Source organism: Podarcis bocagei, assembly GCF_964188305.1.
Source record: "Podarcis bocagei genome assembly, chromosome: 12".
NCBI lineage: Eukaryota > Metazoa > Chordata > Lepidosauria > Squamata > Lacertidae > Podarcis > Podarcis bocagei.
Window position 1 is genome coordinate 12,745,510 of NC_138137.1, and position 20,441 is coordinate 12,765,950.

A 20,441-nucleotide genomic window follows, 5' to 3' on the forward strand; every position below is an offset into this window, starting at 1 on the left:
GTGCACAGTGTGTGGTTATATGTTTGTGAATACTATGAAGTCAAGCTGTTTTTATCATTATAACATATTAAAACTATTTTTTAAAATCTTTTCTGCCTAGGAATCAGTGTTCTCAAGTGTGGCCAAAAAGATAGTAGAATCATGCATGAATGGCTACAATGGAACCATTTTTGCATAGTAAGCTTTTAACCTTTTTATTTCATGCAAATAGTAAAATATCTGATTTGAATTATATGAACTGCTCTGTTTGAGAAATACATTACCTGGTCAGACCATTCTAAGGACTGTAAATTTTAAAGCATGAATTCATCTAGTCCATTTATCCATGTGTGGCATTAGCTTTCCAGTGTCTGGGGCCCAGCATCTTCCACATTGCCTGCTACTCAATCCTGTTTAACTTGAGATGCCAGGAGTTGAACCTGGAAATCTCTGCATGCAACACATGTGCTCTGCCACAGTCTGGTCTCTCTACATTTAACCCTCTTAGTGGTACAGAATTAACCCTAGCAAATATATATATATGACTAAATGAGTAAGTTCTGATTACTGAGATATAATTATACGTGCGTGCTGCTTCTTTTTCTCTTTAGTGGCCAAACTGGTTCAGGGAAAACCTTTACAATGATGGGTAAGTACAACACATACCGATTTGTGTTCACAGTTGTTTATCTCATTTTAGATCGCAGTGTGGGATCCTCTTTCCCCACCACTTTGCATTGTGTAATATTAACTTCTAACGCAGTATTTCCCAAATCTAGGGCTAGTTTCATATTAGGATATCATTAATTTTGCCATAGTCTATGATCTAACAGCATAGATCAAGGAACTGCAGTGTTCCTGACTCTAAGAGATAGCCAAAGCCTTCATCAAAGGGACAGGTGAAAAAGATACTTGGAAGAGTCTTGGAAGGGATTAGAGTTAGACTAATCAGGCATCAGCATCTTGAGGGGGGGGGGGAATATTGTGCAGTGGTACCTTGGTTCTCAGACACCTTGGAACCCAAACATTGCAAACCTGGCAGTAAGTGTTGCGGCTTGTGAACTTTTTTCAGAAGCCAAACGTGCTCCGTTTTGAGTGTTAGGCTTCTGATTTGAGTTTTACACTGAGGTCTGTCTGTTTTTGCTATTTATTTTGCATTTTTGCGGCTCTTTTTTGTGACTGTGGAACCCAGTTCAGCTACTTACTGATTGATTGTGTCACTGCAGAACATTGTTTATTGCTTTCATTTTATGGATCAGTGGTCTCATTAGATAATAAAATTTATGTTAAATTGCTGTTTTAAGGGTTGTTTTTAAAAGTCTGGAATGGATTAATCCATTTTGCATTACTTTTTATGGGAAAGCGTACCTTGGTTTTGGAACGGAGTTCTGGAACTGATTAAGTTTGAGAACCAAGGTACCACTGTATCACTTAACCAGGCTTCCTCAAACTTGGCCCTCCAGGTGTTTTTGAGACTACAGATCACATCATCCCTGATCACTGGTCTTGCTGGCTAGGGATCATGGGAGTTGTAGGCCAAAAACATCTGGAGGGCCAAGTTTGATGAAGCCTGCTCTTAACCATGGCCTTTATCTATTCAATAAGGCTTCCTTCCTATTTCAGAAACATTGTGTGCTACTAATACTAATAATGTAAACCGCCTTATTTCTGCTAGATATTTTTAGATTTCTATCCAAGCAATTATTTCTTTCTTTTTTCAAGGTCCTCCCGACTCTGATAACTTTACTCATAATCTGAGAGGAGTAATACCACGGAGTTTTGAATATCTGTTTTTTCTAATTGAACGTGAAAAAGAAAAGGTAAATCCTCTTCTTAATGAAGATTGTGGTAAAAGTTCTTGAGGGTTCATTTTAATTAGTAGCAATAGCATCCAGCTGTTGGGAGCCCTTCATTCATTTGGAAGAAATAACTTGCATGTTTAGAATGATTGTATAGCTTGGAATCACACTATTTCATACAGGCAAGCAGCTATGCTAGCTTGCTACTTACGCATGGTGAGTAGCAATTGGCTTCCAATGTGCAAGTGGAATGGTAGACTTCATTTCTACCCTAGTTGACCCTCCCAGCCATCTGTCCAATTTCAAGCGTAAATTTATCTGTTTCAGAATACTGTGTTGTGCCTTATTGCCTGTGCTCACTGTTCTCTTCCAACCAGAGTTAATTGCTAGGGCTGAGCTGCTACAATATTGCACTGATTAAGCTCTGTTGGCCCTTAAAGGCAAAAAAGATACAGAGTTGCATCAGTAGTAAATGTAGTACAGTGCTCCTCTTTCCAGGCTGCAAATAGAAGAGCTGGACAATCCATTCAGTTTGCCCCAGCTTTTAATAGCTGAAATGGGTTCAGTGGGTAACAGCAGAAGGACAGCTGGTTATGAACAGGACCAAAGGTGGTGTGATGGGGCAGGGAAGTAGGTGGGTAAACTGTTTCTTGAAGGGCTTGAAGTTCGTACGATAAAGGCTCCAAATATGTAAAGTGAAAGTAGGAGTTGGGTGGTAAAATATGTTTTTTTGTAAACTGTAAGAGATCAATAAAGGCATGCCTTCGTAGTTGCTGTGAAAACCTTGTAATGACGTTAGAGGCCAGATAAAATTAAAACAGCATTTTCTGTAACACAAATGTTAATGTTTCTTATAGGCTGGTACAGAAAAGAGTTTTCTCTGCAAGTGTTCGTTTATTGAAATCTACAATGAGCAGCTATTTGACTTGCTGGATTCTGCCTCAGCTGGACTCTTCCTCAGAGAGCACATCACAAAAGGAGTATTTGTTGTCGGTGCAGTGGAGCAAGTGTTGACTTCAGCTGCTGAAGCATATAAAGTATGCTGTTTTGATAAGTAGAGGTAGACATCCTTGCATGTTGTAATAGAGGCAGCACTCATTGAAGTAGCAGTATTATTATTTGAAGAGCTTAACTAAAAGAAATAACTTGGGCTTCTTATGCTTGTTTTGTACCTTTTGCCCTTCAGCTCCCTTATGTTGGGCTATTTATGTTCTGCAATAAACACTCATTCCTGCAGCTCAGCTTCCAGTGCCCGGCATGCAGAAGGCATGTGCAATGCATTAAGTGTGCATGAGAACTTTTCACGCTCGCCTTTCCAGCAGCAGAAACACTCTTGCACCAAAATCCACTCCACAAATTGGGCCTGTCTGGAACAGTATTTCACAAGGTGTGAAAGACTGTCTCCGGAAGGGGAAATCATCAGCCTGGCTCATGTGTACATCAATATACACATAGGTACATCAAAAGTTCAAGTATAAGATTTTTTTAAAAAAATAGGATGGGAGACTTGGGAAGCCATGTTATAAATTCCTTTTGAACAGGGCTGTGTAAAACATGCATCATTGCCTACAAGTAAGATGTTAATTTAACACTTCTTGCAGATTAGGATTAGAAATAGAGGGGTTCTTTCGTTAACACATTTAAGATTAGCACTACAATCCCAGTTGTGACTCCAAAATAGCTTAAGATAAAGTTGTTGAGCCTGTTCCATAATATATTGTAAATGCTACTCGTATCTTATTCTGACTAGGTGTTAACAACGGGCTGGAGAAATCGTCGCGTAGCGTCTACCTCAATGAACAGAGAGTCCTCAAGGTCTCATGCTGTTTTTACTATCACGGTCGAATCAATGGAGAAAACCAATGACGTTATGAATATTCGATCATCTCTGCTGAATTTGGTAGATTTGGCTGGATCAGAGAGACAAAAAGATACTCACACAGAGGGAGTTAGGTTAAAGGTTAGTGGCGAAACAGTGCCTTCTTGGTCAGTGGGAATTGGAGCATGCAGGAAAGGGTTAACTCCTCCTGGAGACAGAGTCCATGCACTTGTATAATGCATGCTCAAGCATACTTCACAGTAACCAACGTGGCATTCACTTTTATTTTCTTTTTTGTTCTAGGAAGCAGGGAACATAAACCGTTCATTAAGTTGTCTGGGCCAAGTGATTACTGCACTTGTTGATGTGGGCAATGGAAAACAGAGGCACATCTGTTACAGGGACTCCAGGCTCACTTTTCTGCTACGGGTAATGTGTACCATTAATTTTTAGGACATTGGTTTTCAAAAGACAAAATGCTTTTGACTTTTATATTATTCAGATGTCTTACTTGCGGTATGTTGTCCTGGAAAATCAATGATTACTACAATCTGTTGCCGTTGGCCACATAATGCTAAGCCACAAAGTTTCGCTTATTAAGCTCTTCTGTACACAAGCTGCATGTAGATTTACACAGCCAAAGAGTGTTTCCCTCGCTCCTCCTTCATACAAGCTAGTAAACAAATCGCAAACAGGCTACTTTAGTGTTATGTCTGCAATGCGCTCTACGTGGGGCTACCTTTGAAGGTGACCCGGAAACTACAACTAATCCAGAATGCAGCAGCCAGACTGGTGACTGGGAACGGCCGCCGAGACCATATAACACCGGTCTTGAAAGACCTACATTGGCTCTCAGTACGTTTCCGAGCACAATTCAAAGTGTTGGTGCTGACCTTTAAAGCCCTAAACGGCCTCGGTCCAGTATACCTGAAGGAGCGTCTCCACCTCCATCGTTCTACCCGGACACTGAGGTCCAGCACCGAGGGCCTTCTGGCGGTTCCCTCACTGCGAGAAGCCAAGTTACAGGGAACCAGGCAGAGGGCCTTCTCGGTAGTGGCGCCCTCCCTGTGGAACGCCCTCCCACCAGATGTCAAAGAGAACAACAACTACCAGACTTTTAGAAGACATCTGAAGGCAGCCCTGTTTAGGGAAGCTTTTAATGTTTGATGTATCATAGTATTTTAATATTCTTTTGGAAGCCGCCCAGAGTGGCTGGGGAAGCCCAGCCAGATGGTCGGGGTATAAATAATAAATTATTATTATTATTATTATTATTATTATTATTATTATTATTATTATTATTTCTGAATCTGGAGTCATGGATTGTTTGATCGTAATAAATCACGTGATAATCCAACAACAAGCTTTTGTCTAAAGCGGGCTAGCAATTGTGGTTTGTTATGGAGAAACAAGCCATGATTCCAGGTTTGGATATAATGCTAAACTAGCCCCTTTGTGGTTTCTTTACCTGCTTACGTAAGTATTCAGGCTGCTTGCACTAACATGCAGTATCATCATAAACCAAACATAGTGGCAATACGTATGTATGTGGTGATATTAATCTTGCTTTAGAGCATCCTGTCACACTGTTCTATTGAAAGTGCCCCATCAGAATGTTAAGTCCTGAAGCAACACAGTCGCCTAAAACAGTGGTCTTACGAGGAGGGCGTTATCCTCCCCAAAATAAGGGTTATAGAAGAGGAAATAGTTTGTGTTTCTATAAACACTAGAATTAGTTAAACTATGTGCTTTTAAAAGTGCTGTATCTCAAAGTAATTTTCATGTCTTCAAACAGGATTCACTTGGAGGTAATGCCAAAACTTGCATCATAGCAAACATTAATCCAGGTTCCAGATGTTTTGGTGAAACCTTGTCCACCCTTAATTTTGCTCAGAGAGCCAAACTGATAAAAAACAAGGTATTTAATTGGGACAGAATATTACGTTGGCTATTCAGTCACCTTATTTTTCTTCACAAATGTACATAGTTGTAAGCAATTTCTTTGTCTAAAAGGGTTCTTTGCCAGAAAAAAGGTTTGCTAAATCAAAATAAATATTGTGAGTATTTCTCATCTATTTCAACTCTTATAATACTATGTTCTTGCTAAGTCTTAACATTCCAGTTGTGAAACTGGATAGACCAACAGGGAGAGGGAGAGACTGCAGTTGCAGACATTTAACAAATACCTTGTCTCCTTCAAATTACTGAAAATTCTATCATTTGCTGTATTAGGAAATGGGTTGCATTCCTTTTTAGAATACGTGAGGTATGTTTCACATTTTTTAGCTGTGTGTGCAACATACAATTCAAGGATAATTACATGAGATAAAAGTAACTTCTATTCACTTTGGACTTTTAAAACAGTATCAGACATTGTGGAACTTGTGTAAAAATGAAGAAACTGTCTGAAGTTCCCTTCTCGCAGTTCTCACAACCAAGACACACAAGCTTCCTGGCCTAGAACAACTCTCTGTGCTAAACCTTTACAGTGTGCATCTATTAAGAACTCCCAAGCTAGAAGAATCAAAACTGATAGGCAGAGCTATGTGCATCTTATGCAAACACGATTCACAAATTTATAAATGTGCATATGTGTACTATTGCTTCTGCCAACATCAACTTCCAAAGCCTTCCTGGGTTGCAAAGGGAAAGAGGGCCATAAGTTAAGGGGGTGACGGTAGTGTTGGGTTTTTGAATACGTGCAGCGTCACACAGAGTCAATTAAGAGTTGGCCGACAGCCAAGGCCAAGTAAAGGAGTAAAATCTGCCTGGAGATATAGAGGCCTGGAAACAGCTCTACCATTGGTCGAGGTCTCTCACAGGCATAATGATTTATGGCCTACTGACTGGAATGTGTTAGTTGGGAGTTAGGTGTTAGTGTTGGTCAGTGTGTTGTCTACGAGTCGTGTGGTGAGAGAGCTAGTTAAAGGTCCGTGTTCTGTTCTGTTCCTGTAAATAGTAACTTGAAGTCCACTGTATATAATAAACACCTATAAGTAACAAGTTACTGGTTCCTTCTTTGTCCATCCTGCCTGCAACTGATTGCTTTCGTGAACTCTGCGTATACTCTGCTAAGGTCTGGCTAAGCTCCTGCAACAGGTCAGAAAGTTGCAAAACACCAACAGGTAGCGAGAAATGGGGGGGGGGAGTCAGTAGTATTAGTCATGAGTAGGGGCAGCATGTAGGAAAACAGAAAAAGACTCCCTAAACTCGTTTCTGCGCCTTCACAAAGCAAACCTATACATTTTTCACTCCTCACGTGAAGCCTTGCGTTAAGAACATGCTTTTCTAAAAGAAAAGAGAGCTGAGATCAGGGGAAGGCTAAATTCTACACCTGCTTTTGTAAATGCATAGAATATATGCTGCCATGCTAGTATCATATAGTCTTCTTTTTCAATATTATTTTCTTTTTAACCTATGATGTTTGAAAGTGAGAACAACGCATTCTAGTTGGCTTTGTCAGTAGGATTTGAATTATCCGATCATCAGGCGTGTGTGTTTCAATATTTTAAATTTTCTATTTAAGGCTGTGATAAATGAAGACACCCAAGGAAACGTGAAGCAGTTGCAGTCTGAAGTGAAGAAACTGAAAGAGCAGCTTGCTCTGCTTAATTCAGGGCAGTCTCTGCAAGATGCTTCTCTACCTACAGGTAAAGCCTATCCCCTTTCCTCCCTTAAAACTGGTGTTTCAGGATGATTTGTTTAAGCACTCCATTTGTTTTCCATTTTAAAAAACCCCTCAATGTGTTTTTTTAAAAAAAAACATGACTTTTGTACAGGATCAAACTTAATTCATGCCCCCAATATATTGCAGAAGCAGAATATCGTAATAGAAGACTTGTTCTCTGTATGCCAAAATGGCACCTTCCACAAACACAAGAGCCGGAGGTATCAGCAAGCTTCAGAGAACCAAAGTTTGCAGAACTACAAATAAATCTTTAGTGGGGGAAACCAAAACAGTCCGTTGAGGACCGAGTGTATTTATATTCTTACCAAACCTTTCTTCCAAATTGCTGAGGGTGGTTTTCAAAGTCTCTCTCTTCCTGAGCTCCCATTTTATCCTCATAATAACCCCATGAGGCAAGTAACCCAGTCACCCAGTGAGCATCATGAATAAGTAAACCTGGATCTGTGCTCAGTAGACACAGAATTCTGGCCGGTGTTGGAGGAAGAGGGGGAAATGAGGTGGATAGAATGGTGTGCTAGAAGAGAATATGACTAGTTGACTAGAATTCTGAACAGAAACATTCAATACCACAACATGTTATTGCAAATCCCATTTTCAGATCACGATTTGGTAGAATCCTTTAATAGCTAACCTTTTGTTTTCACTATGGTTATTAACACAGAATTAAACTGTAGATGTCTATCACTACAGCTCAGACAATGCAGAAGCTTACAGTGAAATCCTCTGTATATTTGCTAGGGAGTAACAGTCTGATCGGGACGTGGGTGGCGCTTTGGGGTAAACCACAGAGCCTAGGACTTGCCGATCAGAAGGTCGGCGGTTCGAATCCCCGCAATGGGGTGAGCTCCCATTGCTTGGTCCCTGCTCCTGCCAACCTAGCAGTTGGAAAGCACGTCAAAGTGCAAGTAGATAAATAGCTACCTCTCCGGCGGGAAGGTAAACGCCGTTTCCGTGCGCTGCTCTGGTTCGCCAGAAGCGGCTTAGTCATGCTGGCCACATGACCCGGAAGCTGTACGCCGGCTTCCTCAGCCAATAAAGCGAGATGAGCGCCGCAACCCCAGAGTCGGTCACAACTGGACCTAATGGTCAGGGGTCACTTTACCTTTAATGTGTGTAAACTGTAAATATCTATCACTACAGCTCAGACAATGCAGGAGCTTACGGTGAAATCCTCTGCATATTTGCTAAGGAGTAACAGTCTGATCTGTGCATGTCACCTTGAAAGTTAGTCTGGATCCAAATCTTTGGGACTAAATTACATTCGCAATTCCCATTCATTTCTGTAGTTAATAAGTAACGAACATAGGCCGCAATTCTCCACCTGGAAGTAAGGCCTATTGAATTCAGTGGCATGTACCACAAGGTAGACATGGTTGGAATTATAACCATGATATTGAACCAAGCAACAATGTTTGTGAAACTTATCCTCAACTAAATGTGGGTATGATTGTTGCTTTAATGGCCAGTTCTGTGCAAACGCAAGGATCCCAAATTCTGCACAGAATCAAACTGAATCCTTTGGAACTGACTTCTTAGTAAACACATTTAGCATTCTTTTGTATTTCAGTTATGCTTAACTGAAATGTTCAACAAGCTTTTGTATTTAAACATTTTTTAAAAATATAAAAAACCCAAACCTCTTTATCCTGAATCTCTTTTAAATGCAGTTTCAGATAAGAAAGTTTAGCCATAATCATAAAATGATAATGTCTACTTCAGCTATAACATATTAAAAACCAGCGCTAAATATCTCAGTTGACACACAAAATAGACAAATAAATCTAGGGAAGTGTTAACCTAATGTATTTTGTTCTACGTTCTCTCTAAGCTACCCTCACACGTGATGTAGGAAATGCAGATTATCTGAACCATTTTCTTGAAGCAATGCTGTTATTGGAAAAAGGTGAAAGTGAAAGAAAGGTAAGAATAGGAATACTATGGTACAGTGTTAGGAAAGGTCCAATTAACAAAAATATCTTTGCCCTGGAACAATAATTTATCCCTTTCTTAAAAGCTGAACTAATTTATTTATATGGCTCCTCACATACACCCCAAATCAGTTAAACACAAATGTTGAGAGTGTGTGAATAGCAAATTAACATAAGTTTGTGCCTTCATTTAATGATTTCTGTTGATCACATCCAAGAGAGGGTTGGACAAGTATACTTTTCATTATGTATGTGTCATGATGCTATTGCTTCCTGCTTAATTGGCTGCCTTTATTTTCAAGATGCTGTTAGAAAAAGTTGCCCAACTAGAAGATCTCTGTGTCAAAAAGGAGAAGTTCATTCAGTCTAATAAAATGATAGTTAAATTCAGAGAGGATCATATAACTCGCCTGGAAAAACTACATAAAGAGGCTCATGGCAGCTTTTTGCCCAGTGAACAAGAGAAGCTCTTTGGGGAACTGAAGGAGGAGCTGAAGATTCTCAGAGAACAGGTAGCTGTATTTTTGTTTAACCCGGATCAGGCCAAACATCTGTCTACTCCGGCATTCTCTGGCAAGCCAGATGCCCCCAGAAAGCACATTAATTGAGCAACAGTCCTCTTCTGTTCTTGTCTTCCTACATCTGTTATTGAGAAGTGTACTTCTCTAAACATGGAGGTTAGCTGTTGTGGTTAGTAGCCCTTAAAACTTCTACACACAAATTGTAAGTAGGTTTTTTGGCCAATGTACACAGCTGAATCAAAAAGACACACTTTTACGCTATCCCTGGTATTAAACTTGGATGAAAAACTTTTAAGCTGATTTCAGCACTCTTCCGTAACTCATGGATCTTAATTGATTTTGAAGGTTTTGCATTTCTTTTTGTGGTTGTTGAGTTGATTTTATAATTTTTAATCTATATAATTCTGAAAGCACTTATTGAAAATCAGCTTCTTTTTTTATTAACATATGTATTGACTTCAGCTGGATGCAGCAAACAATTTCATCCAAGCTAATCTGAACTACTTAACCAAGTATGTTCCAAAGCAGAATGTTCCAAAGAAGGATGTACTTGTGCATTTTATACAGTGGTGCCCCGCAAGACGAATGCCTCGCCTCGCAAGACGGAAAACTCGCTAGACGAAAGAGTTTTCCGTTTTGGAGGTGCTTCGCAAAACGAATTTCCTATGGGCTTGCTTCGCAAGACGACAATGTCTTGCGAGTTCCTGCTGGTTTTTTTCCCTTCCCCCCCCCTTTTTCTAAGCCGCTAAGCCGCTTATCAGCTGATCCGATCAGCAGATAAGCCGATAAAAGCCGCTAATAGCGCTAATCTGTCAATGGGCTTGCTTCGCAAGACAAAAAAACCGCTAGAAGAGAATCACAGAACGGATTCTTTTCATCTTGCGAGGCACCACTGTATTTGACTTCCTTTAGTAATGTTTTCTTTTGCAATGTTTCAAGACTGTTTTGTTTTGTTAACTTTGCTGCATTCAATATGCATTCTGTAGTTGGCCTCCTTTGTGATGTTTTCTTTTGAAATCCTTAAAGACAATATTTAAGGATTGTTACATTCCGTATTTTTCGCTCTATAGGACGCACTTTTTCCCCTCCAAAAATGAAGGGGAAATGTGTGTGCGTCCTATGGAGCGAATGCAGGCTCCTTGGCTTCGCGGCAACGCGCCTGTCCTGGAAGCTGGAGGAGGAACAGAAGGGTCTCCTTCTGTTCCTTCTCCAGCTCCGCTGAAGGGCGCTGCGCCTTCTCCCTCTCTGCGCAGCGCCTCTCCTGTGAAGGAGAGGCGCTGCGCAGAGAGAGAGAGAAGGCGCAGCGCCCCTTGAGCAACGCGCCTATCAAGCGAAGCCCGAGGAGGAACAGAAGGGTCTCCTTCTGTTCTTTCTCCAGCTTCGCTGAAGGGGCGCTGCGCCCTCTCCCTCTCTGCACAGCGCCTCTCCTGTGAAGGAGAGGCGCTGCGCAGAGAGAGAGAGAAGGCGCAGCGCCCCTTGAGCGAAGCGCCTGTCATGCGAAGCTGGAGGAGGAACAGAAGGGACTCCTTCTGTTCCTCCTCCCGCTTCGCAGCGACGCGCCTGTCCAGGGAAGCCCGAGGAGGAACAGAAGGGTCTCCTTCTGTTCCTTCTCCAGCTTCGCTGAAGGGGCGCTGCGCCCTCTCCCTCTCTGCACAGCGCCTCTCCTGTGAAGGAGAGGCGCTGCGCAGAGAGAGAGAGAAGGCGCAGCGCCCCTTGAGCGAAGCGCCTGTCATGCGAAGCCGGAGGAGGAACAGAAGGGTCTCCTTCTGTTCCTTCTCCAGCTTCGCTGAAGGGTGCTGCGCCTTCTCCCTCTCTGCGCAGCACCTTTCCTGTGAAGGAGAGGCGCTGCACAGAGAGAGAGAAGGCGCAGTGCCCCTTCAGCGACGCGTCTGTCCTGGCTTCTGCTTTAGCCCTGCGCAGCCTCTTTGGGCAGGGGGAGCCTTCATCCCGCTGCCCTGAAGAGGCTTGGCGGGGTTACCCCAGAAGCCAGAACAGCCACACGGTATCCCAGAAGCCAGATCCCTCTTGCTGTTCTGGCTTCTGGGTTCAGAATAATTTTTTCTTGTTTTCTGCCTCCCAAAACTAGGTGCGCCCTATGATCCGGTGCGCCCTATGGTGCGAAAAATACGGTATATTGTTTTGGATATACACTTTATACAGGATGAGTCTTTAAAAAGAGGCCCCGTGGAACATGTGTACTCTGTATCCACGGGGCCTCTTTTAAAGGACTCACCTTGTATTTGACTTCTGTAATATTTTGTTGTCAATTGTTTTGTTTGATGCTTTAATGTGGGTTGTAAACTCCTTTGAGATCCTTTTTCTTTTACATGTAAAGTGGTATAGAAATGAAATTAATAATTATAATAGGATCAAATAGGACACAAGCCTTTCAGAAATGTCATGTGGGCCATAGTGTAAAAATGTGCAAGGAAAAGCATCACTATTTAAAGCAGATATGTGTAAATACAGTGGAACCTTGGTTTTCAAGCGTCTCAGAAGCTGAACGTTTCGGAACCCGAACACCGAAAACCCAGATGTAATTGCTGCCATTTTCAAACACGCCTCGGAAGTCCAACGGCTTCCAAGGCGCGTTTCTCTATTTTTCCAATTGAATTCTCCGACCACCCACTGTGCCTTGGTTGTTGAACGTTTCAGAAGTTGAGCCATCTTCCGGAACAGATTACATTCAACAGCCGAGGTTCCACTGTATTTAGTTTTGATGTTCGTTCCCTTTTGTGTGCTAGGAAACTTTTTAAAGAGAGCCTAATAAAAGCAATCAGGATTTTTAAAAATTAAAATTTCCTGTACTAATATAGCAACACACCTGTTCGGGTTTTGAGGATTGTTTATATCATGAATTAACAGAATATGTGTTATGTTCAGGTGGAACAGCACCCACGTGTTGCAAAGTATGCTGTGGAGAACCATGCCCTTCGAGAGGAGAACAAACGACTTCGCTCCCTGCAGTCAGTGAAAAGTGCCCAGGATATTGATGCTCAGGCAATGGCCGAGTTGGAAAAAATATTTTTAGAAGCTTCAGGTAGAGAAAGCAATAAAAGAGGTATGAAAAAGTTGAAATACATTTTTCATATATGAAGTTAATTTTTTTTAAAGGTTCTCTACTCTGATCTCATAGTTAAAGCAATGCTGTTTTAACATTTTTCTCCTCCAAAGCAGTGCCCAATAAATTCACTGGCATTTTGTTTTCAGGTTTGATGGATTTTATGTCCGTTCCTTTGGAGGACGTTACTAGGCTGAATGAGTCATATACTGATAAACATTGTGATTAGTAACTGTGGCGGCAGTTCTTGTCAAGACAGACTGCTTCAAATGAACATACTGCAGTCGGGCTGATCTCCCTCTGCAATGCTTTGTGCATATTTTAAAAGGCAATTGTCTGCCTGGCATCATGTTGAAGATCTTGTGAATTAATAGGAGCTAGTTGCTGATAGAATAAAATTTTATGCATACAATCAAGGAAAGTTAGTAACGGCTGCCTGAAATATAGAACTGTAGAGTTGGAAGGGACCTTGATGATCCTTTACTCTAACCCCCTGCACTGCAGGAATAGGAAGCTGTCCCAATACAGGGATCGAACCTGCAACCTTGGTGTTACTAGCACCATGCTCTGACCAGCTGAGCTATGCAGTTGCATAACCGGTGTCTGGCATAATATGGCCTAGAACAGGCATAGGCAAACTCTGCCCTCCAGATGTTTTAGGACTACAACTCCCACCATCCCTGACCACTGGTCCTATTAGCTAGGGGTGATGGGAGTTGTATTCCCAAAACATCTGGAGGGCCGAGTTTGCCTATGCCTGGCCTAGAACACGGCTGCACAGATGAACTCTGCACTATTAACTCCATCATGGGAAATATTTCCTTTGGAGATGGAATGTCATCACAGCTCCTTGCAGGTACAAAACTGATTCATTTGAACTTCCTGCTATGAAAAAGCATTACTTAAAATATAAATATCCTAAGTTTTTATTTCACAAAAGTATTACAAGGTTTCAAAGAAATAATAGTAATTTTATTATTTATACCCCATCCATCTATCTGAAGGGAGTGTCTGTACAGGTGTGGGCATAGCCCACCTTACAGTGCCATGTGGTACAACCTGGGCATACTTACCGGCTGTTTCTGAGAACTAGGCTCAAGGCTATCGTATCAAAGTGAAAGCACACGTTGAGCACCTTTTTGACTTAATTAGCCAGTGGTGCAGGACAGCAAAGCTATAGATGTAAAAAAACACGTGACAATTGTTCAATATGCATTCAGAAACAAAATCCAATACATTCTGTAAAGAGAGGAATCTTTGATTTTATGCAGGTTTAAACATTAAAAAAATAAAAATCATTGCAGCTTTCATATGCTGCATGGACAGGTGAAGGTGTTCGCTTTCGCACATCTAAGAAAGCGTACATTTTTAAATCCCAAACAGGTCAGCAGATGTGTTCTACCGCCTCGTCAACAGACAGCAGCTCTAGTGAAAAGCTGAAGGAACGCCTCCTCACTACACAGAGCGAACTGGCAAGTTCCAAACAGGAACATGAAGAATTTAAAGAGCTAACAAAGTAAGATGGATCTGCGTCCTAACATTCTTCTACGAAATACCCTTCCCTGAAAATATAAGCAGCTGTTTATCAAGGGCAAAATTCTGGTTCCAACCAGAATTTCTAAAACCATATTTCTAAAAGTATGGTTTCCTCTTGAGACAGAAGTTAAAAGCATCAACAAGCCTTGTATCTAACAAATGCATGGGAGGAGTTTTTTGGGGATGTCTCCAGTCTAAGCAGAAGACACCGTCTTGAATCTTGCTGTGTTTTTCTTTTTTGAGATTTTTTTTTCCTTATTGAGAGTCATTTTAATAAGATAACCGTGTTTGATTTTATGATGCATTCGTTTCTTTAACAGGAAAAAACAGATAGAGCTTGAGTCGGAACTTCTGTCTCTGCAGAAGGCGAACCAGCATCTTGAGAAAATTTTAGAGGCAACTAAGGCATGTAAACGCCAGGAAGTCTCCCATCTTAATAAAATACACAGAGAAACTTTAAAGGTATGAGGCTATGATAAGGAAAGCTAATTTAGCTGTTTAAAATATAAGGAATGTTAATGAGCTTTGTGCAAAAAGAAAATTCTCATTTAGGGAGTGCATGCATTAAAATCCATGTTTTATAATAGGGATGCACTGTTTCATAGATGAATGCTGTTTGAGAAAAATAAGGAAAGGAACCTGGAATTCAGACGTCTGAATGCTACAAAAAGAGCTAAGGAGAGATTCAAGCAAACTGAAAGTGATTGCACTTAATAATAAAATAATAATAATAAATTTTTATTTATATCCCACCCTCCCCAGCTGAAGCTGGGCTCAAATTTATTTACATACAATTTGGGGTGATTTCCCCCTCCCTCAGCAACCCCATATGCTCTGTTCAGGAGGTCTTCCTAACCCACCAGAGAGGCAGGGGGCAGGAATAAGTGGCTGCAAGAGGAGGCAGGGCAGGAACATTTTCATCTCATGAAGTTCCTTAAGTTTACTTACCATATGACGCAAATCCTCTAAATTTACTTCCATGTTATTCCTGTATTTCTACCTATGTATATGGTGTGTGTGTTTTAAAAAAATATCCTTTCTATTACAGAATATCGCTACCCCAACAAAGGCTTATCAGCTAAGATCTCGACTGGTGGCACGATTTACCCCTGAAACCTTGAGCCCGGAGTCTGTTGATATTCAAAGCTCAGGCGATAACGATTATATTTTTAATGAGCCCATGCCTCCTGAGATGAATGAACAAGCCTATGAGGCTGTTGCAGAAGAGCTGAGAGTGGCACAGGTGAAGTTTCAGGATGCAAAATGCAGATTTCTAAAATTGTTTCATCAAGATGCTGTGAGCTAGGAGGTATGAATGGGCAGAGTTAAGTCAACAGTCTCAGGCAGATCTACAAACCTGTGGTGAGATTGCACTTGGAATACCGCGTATAGTTCTACTCGCTTCCGCTCAAAAAGAACTGGAAAAGGTTCAGAAAAAGGCAATCAAAATGATCGAGGGCTTGAAGCGACTCCTGTGAGGAAAGTTTACAATATTTTGGTCTTTTTGGTTTAGAACAAAGGTGTGTAAGGGAGGGACATGATAGAGGTGCATAAGATTTGGCATGGTGTAGATAGGAAACCGTTTTCCTCCCTCGTAATAGTGAAACCCAGGGCCATCTAATAAAACAATGTTGGAAGATTCAGGAGAAAAGAAGAAAATGCTTCTCCGCACCAGACATAGTTAAACTATAGAATTTGCTCCTGCAAGAGGTGGCGATGTCCGCCAACTTGGATAACTTCATTTTATTTATTAAGTTGCTACTCTTCTTCTCAAAGAAGCTCAGAGTAGCAAACACCAACATAGTAAAACAATACCATTAAAAATAAATTTTAAAATATTTTAAGCATCTAAGCTAATAATTTCAAGGTTGCCAGGAACCTTTGAGCCATCTAATGCCTGGGTAAACAGTAATTTTTTTAATTTCTTCCTGAAAATTAATAATGAAGGAGACAATGGCTGGTTGCTAGACTAGATAGACCTTTAGTCTGATCCAGCAGGGACTACTTATGCTCAGATTTTACTTGAGTGCTTTTAGAAAATGTGTGCAAAAGCTGTTCAAATGAGAGAGCTATCTGACGCTTTTCATCTTTCTATGGAAATTTTCCTCTTTAGCCATTTAGCTGTATTTGGACATTGGGATTCTGACTGCATTTACAGTACAGTAAAGCTAGGGCTTTAGAACTCTTCCTGTAGATTTACAATGTATTTACATACCCCATAAGTTTGTGCAGGAATATATAAATGCATTAGAAGAAAATACTTAGTAGCGGCAAAGCAGTTGCTAGTACGATTATAAATTTGCTTAGTTTTCCCTATTTGTCCTGTTGCAGGAAGAATTAAGCACTCTTCAGATCAAACTAGATGCCGAAGAAAGTAAAACTGTAAAACTTCAGCAGCATATTAATAAATTGGAGCACCATTCTTCACAAGTGCAAGAGGTAAAAGAACTAGTGCAAGGACTCTTGTAGGAGGAAGCAGAAAGCTTAGCTCAGTTATTGTTACTATCTGACGTAATACTTCATTATTTACTTTAACTGCATGCAAAGATTTTTCTTGACGTGTCCATGGCTGCTTATACCATTTTAAGACTTAACAGAATCCAAGACTTAACCATCCAGTCAGAACAACAGAGCCGGGCAATGTTCCTTTGTAACTTGTACATCCTATGAATTCATACACATATGCATTCTCATACTCAAGCACTCATTATTTGACTTCTTCTTTTTCCAACTGAAGCTCTTAGCCTCGGAAAGAAGCAATTGGCAGACTGAAAAGCAAGGGCTTCTTGAAAAGCTAGACTATCTTGAGAAACAATACCAAGAAACTCAGAGCAAAGCGGACAGTAAGTTTGGATAACAATAGATTTCTGCCTGATTTTTTACCAAAGATGTATTTTTTTCTAGTGCAGCACAAAACAGTCCCATTTTGTGCACTGTTTTTACTACCTTCATGTGACCAAAATGTATGGCTGAAAATTGTCTTTTGCTGAGATGGGGTAGATAGGTCCACTACCTCCATCTTTTCAAAATTAATTCAATTTTTCTGTAGAGCTATGGGTCACTGTTCTTTGTAGGTAACCCCATAGCAGATCATTTAGTTGTCTTTAGTCTGAAAATTGCAATGGAATGGGAGTAAGTGGGCACAGCCAATAGAATTGGGTGGAGGGAGGAAAATATGTTCCCCTAAATGGTAGAGAGATAGATGTTGCCTCCATATATGTGTATGCATTTGTTGGAAGATACCATGCTGCTTTCTGGGTAGAAAGACAGAAAAGAATTTAAATTAATGAAAGTTATTGGGCTTCACTCAGAATTATTACAGTGGTGCCCCGCAAGACGAATGCCTCGCAAGACGAAAAACCCGCTAGACGAAAGGGTTTTCCGTTTTTCAATGCGCTTCGCAAGACGAATTTCCCTATGGGCCTGCTTCGCAAGACGAAAACGTCTTGCGAGTCTTGTGATTTTTTTCGCTCCCCCCCCCCTTTTCTAAGCCGCTAATAGCCTTTTAGCCGCTAAGCCTTTAATAGCTGCTAAACCGCTAATAGCGCTAAGCCGCTAATAGGGTTGCTTCGCAAGACGAAGAAACCGCTAGACGAAGAGAATCGCGGAACGGATTATTTTCGTCTTGCGAGGCACCACTGTAGTGCATTTGCTAAAGCTCTGAAATCTGCTATACACAGAGTCTGAGGCACTCCATTAATCAGAAAAATCTGAAAAGGGGACGTAGGCACTTCTTTCTCTCAAAGCGTGACATTTCCCCTAGAATATCACATAGAATAGAAACAACTACATATGGAATGGAATATTGGGTTCTTGAAGATTGGTTGCTTCTCTAAACACTGCTAATAGTGGAGGAACGAATCTCTGCTTGCATAATGAATGTGCCTCAGCTAGTATGATAAAACAAATTTTATGGCAGTAAATGCTTTCTGAAGTATATGCTAAAAAGCACAGCTTAATCCCAAGTCAATACAACTGGACATGAAAAAGGGTTTGGCATCATTCCTTGAATTCTTTACTTACTGAAGTGCTTTTGTGATCTTTGTAGGGTTTTGCCTTTCATAGCTGCCCCAAATTTATAATTTGACTTTACTACTTACTGAGTATTTTTCTTCTGAAAACCAAGAATGGCTTTAGTTGGAACATATTTCTTTAGCTTTCAGGGAAGACTGGAATATTTGGTATTACATCAAGTGAATATTGGTATCTAATAATGGAATTTTTTACAAGTGCATTTTACAAGGATTTTGTTTGTTTTTTTCCAAACAGTGTTAAACACTGAGGTTCGTGACTTACGAATAGTCCTGCAGTCTGCAGACAAGGATCTGTCTGCTGTAAAAATGGAATATGACCATTTCAGAAGGACTCAAGAAAAAGAAATGGGTGAACTCTCTAGCAGACATATGAATGTACAGCTGCAACTTGATAACGTAAGGTATGCCATTATTTTAACAAAAGCTTCTTAAATACATGAGAATAAGGGCTATTTCAAACTTGATATATTTCCATATGAACAGCACCTCTGAATAAGAGAAAATGTGCACAAATGTCTCTGTGTAAGCTGCCACGTGTGGTGACTGCTGAACCATCTACATATGTCATGATATTCACATGAACTGCTGTCTCCTACACTGAAGTACCAGCTGTGTAATATTTTCAAGAGGAAGATTTGGTTATGTGCTATTCCTTTTACCGTCACCTTGGTTTGTGGGGGGATTAAAATGCTAACTTCAAGTTCCACAGGCTCAAATTAGCAGAAGATTGCTAAAATAAAATGAACCTTACAGGGTGTCTATACAGTAATTTATTTCAACAATTGGGCTTATATTCACAAGAAACTATTCCTTTATCAGAAAATAAGCTAAGATGACAGTCTACATCTGATTTTTCAAGTTGTGTTCTAGGACACCTAGGGGTCCTTTGGCAACTTGTCAGGGACTTGTCAGTGAGAAGATCTGTAGTGGCAGAGAAATCTTCTCTTACACTGCACAGCTACAGGGGAGTGCTGGCTGTGCTTTAGGGCATGTCCTCAATTCACATGAGGCAATTGTGAGGGTCCTGCCTTGTTTGACAGGGTACCTCCCACAAAATGGCCCAGAATCTGGAAATCAGTATGTGTTGAGGTAGAAAGAGTTCCTGGAAGGACATTGAAAACCACTGATTTTAGACTGCATCATATAGAAAGGCCTCCTTTTGGTCTATAATGGTACCTCGGTTTTCGGACATCTGTTGCTTAACGTTTCCATTATTGAATGCCAAAAATCCAGAAGTAAATGCTACCATTTTCGAAGGCCCTTCGGAAGTTGAACGGCTTCCGCTGTGTGTATCTATTTTTCACAATTTTCTCTACTGAATTGGCAGACCGCCCTTTGCGCCTCGGTTTTCAAACCTTTTAGAAGTCAAATGGTCTTCCGGAATGGATTATGTTCGAAAACTGAGGTACCACGGTATTGTGTAAAAAACGGATACCAACAGCCAGTTTAGTCTTGTTAATAATTAGCTGCATTCTGGAAGTGGTGTTAGTCTTTTTTCTGGCCTATATCGAAAGGATTTCTAGTACTTGAAAGATATAAAATATACCTGTATGATGTGACTTCACCAGTGTGCCTAGGTCTACTTGCTTTGTATTTCTCTCTCCTCCAGCCGTCTTTTGGCCCCACACTAATCCTTGAGGTGATGTACTAACTTTGTTTTGAAACTTGAAACGTGCAAGACAAAACCAGACGCATTATGAGTAATGTAATATTCTTTCACCGAAGGCTCGAATACGAAAACATTCTTGAAAGAAAGACAAGCCTGCAAGATGACTATGACAACCTGCAGGAAATACTGAAATTTGAGACTGACCAGCTAACGCAGCAGCTCACTGATAGCAAGCAAGAAACTGAAGCACTGAAAACTGAGCTTTGGGTAAGTAATGAATACGAAAAAGATTTCACCTTTAACTGTACATTGTATAGATCAGCATAATGAAAAGATTCGTGGCAGTGAGAAAGGAGCAAACTATCAATTTGCCCCAATCCCTCCACCTACTGCAAGATCGGATTGGACACATATAAGTGTAAACATTTATGCAACTTGCATTACACAGGTGAAGACGAGGCGGGAGA

General features: G+C 40.8%; 1 protein-coding gene across 1 annotated transcript in view; it reads left to right on the top strand.

The window, feature by feature from the left end:
* The window catches only part of KIF15 (kinesin family member 15), a 47,111-nt gene that overhangs the window by 9,628 nt on the left and 17,042 nt on the right, over nt 1-20,441 (top strand). The window contains exons 4-21 of the mRNA XM_081164327.1: nt 101-177; nt 591-628; nt 1,702-1,799; nt 2,636-2,815; nt 3,529-3,738; nt 3,901-4,026; nt 5,393-5,515; nt 7,124-7,247; nt 9,114-9,205; nt 9,516-9,725; nt 12,618-12,795; nt 14,179-14,311; nt 14,652-14,793; nt 15,380-15,574; nt 16,663-16,770; nt 17,069-17,174; nt 18,601-18,766; nt 20,091-20,241. Of these exons, the coding sequence (XP_081020453.1) occupies nt 101-177; nt 591-628; nt 1,702-1,799; nt 2,636-2,815; nt 3,529-3,738; nt 3,901-4,026; nt 5,393-5,515; nt 7,124-7,247; nt 9,114-9,205; nt 9,516-9,725; nt 12,618-12,795; nt 14,179-14,311; nt 14,652-14,793; nt 15,380-15,574; nt 16,663-16,770; nt 17,069-17,174; nt 18,601-18,766; nt 20,091-20,241 (2,457 nt within the window). The remainder of the gene's footprint in view (nt 1-100; nt 178-590; nt 629-1,701; nt 1,800-2,635; nt 2,816-3,528; nt 3,739-3,900; nt 4,027-5,392; nt 5,516-7,123; nt 7,248-9,113; nt 9,206-9,515; nt 9,726-12,617; nt 12,796-14,178; nt 14,312-14,651; nt 14,794-15,379; nt 15,575-16,662; nt 16,771-17,068; nt 17,175-18,600; nt 18,767-20,090; nt 20,242-20,441) is intronic.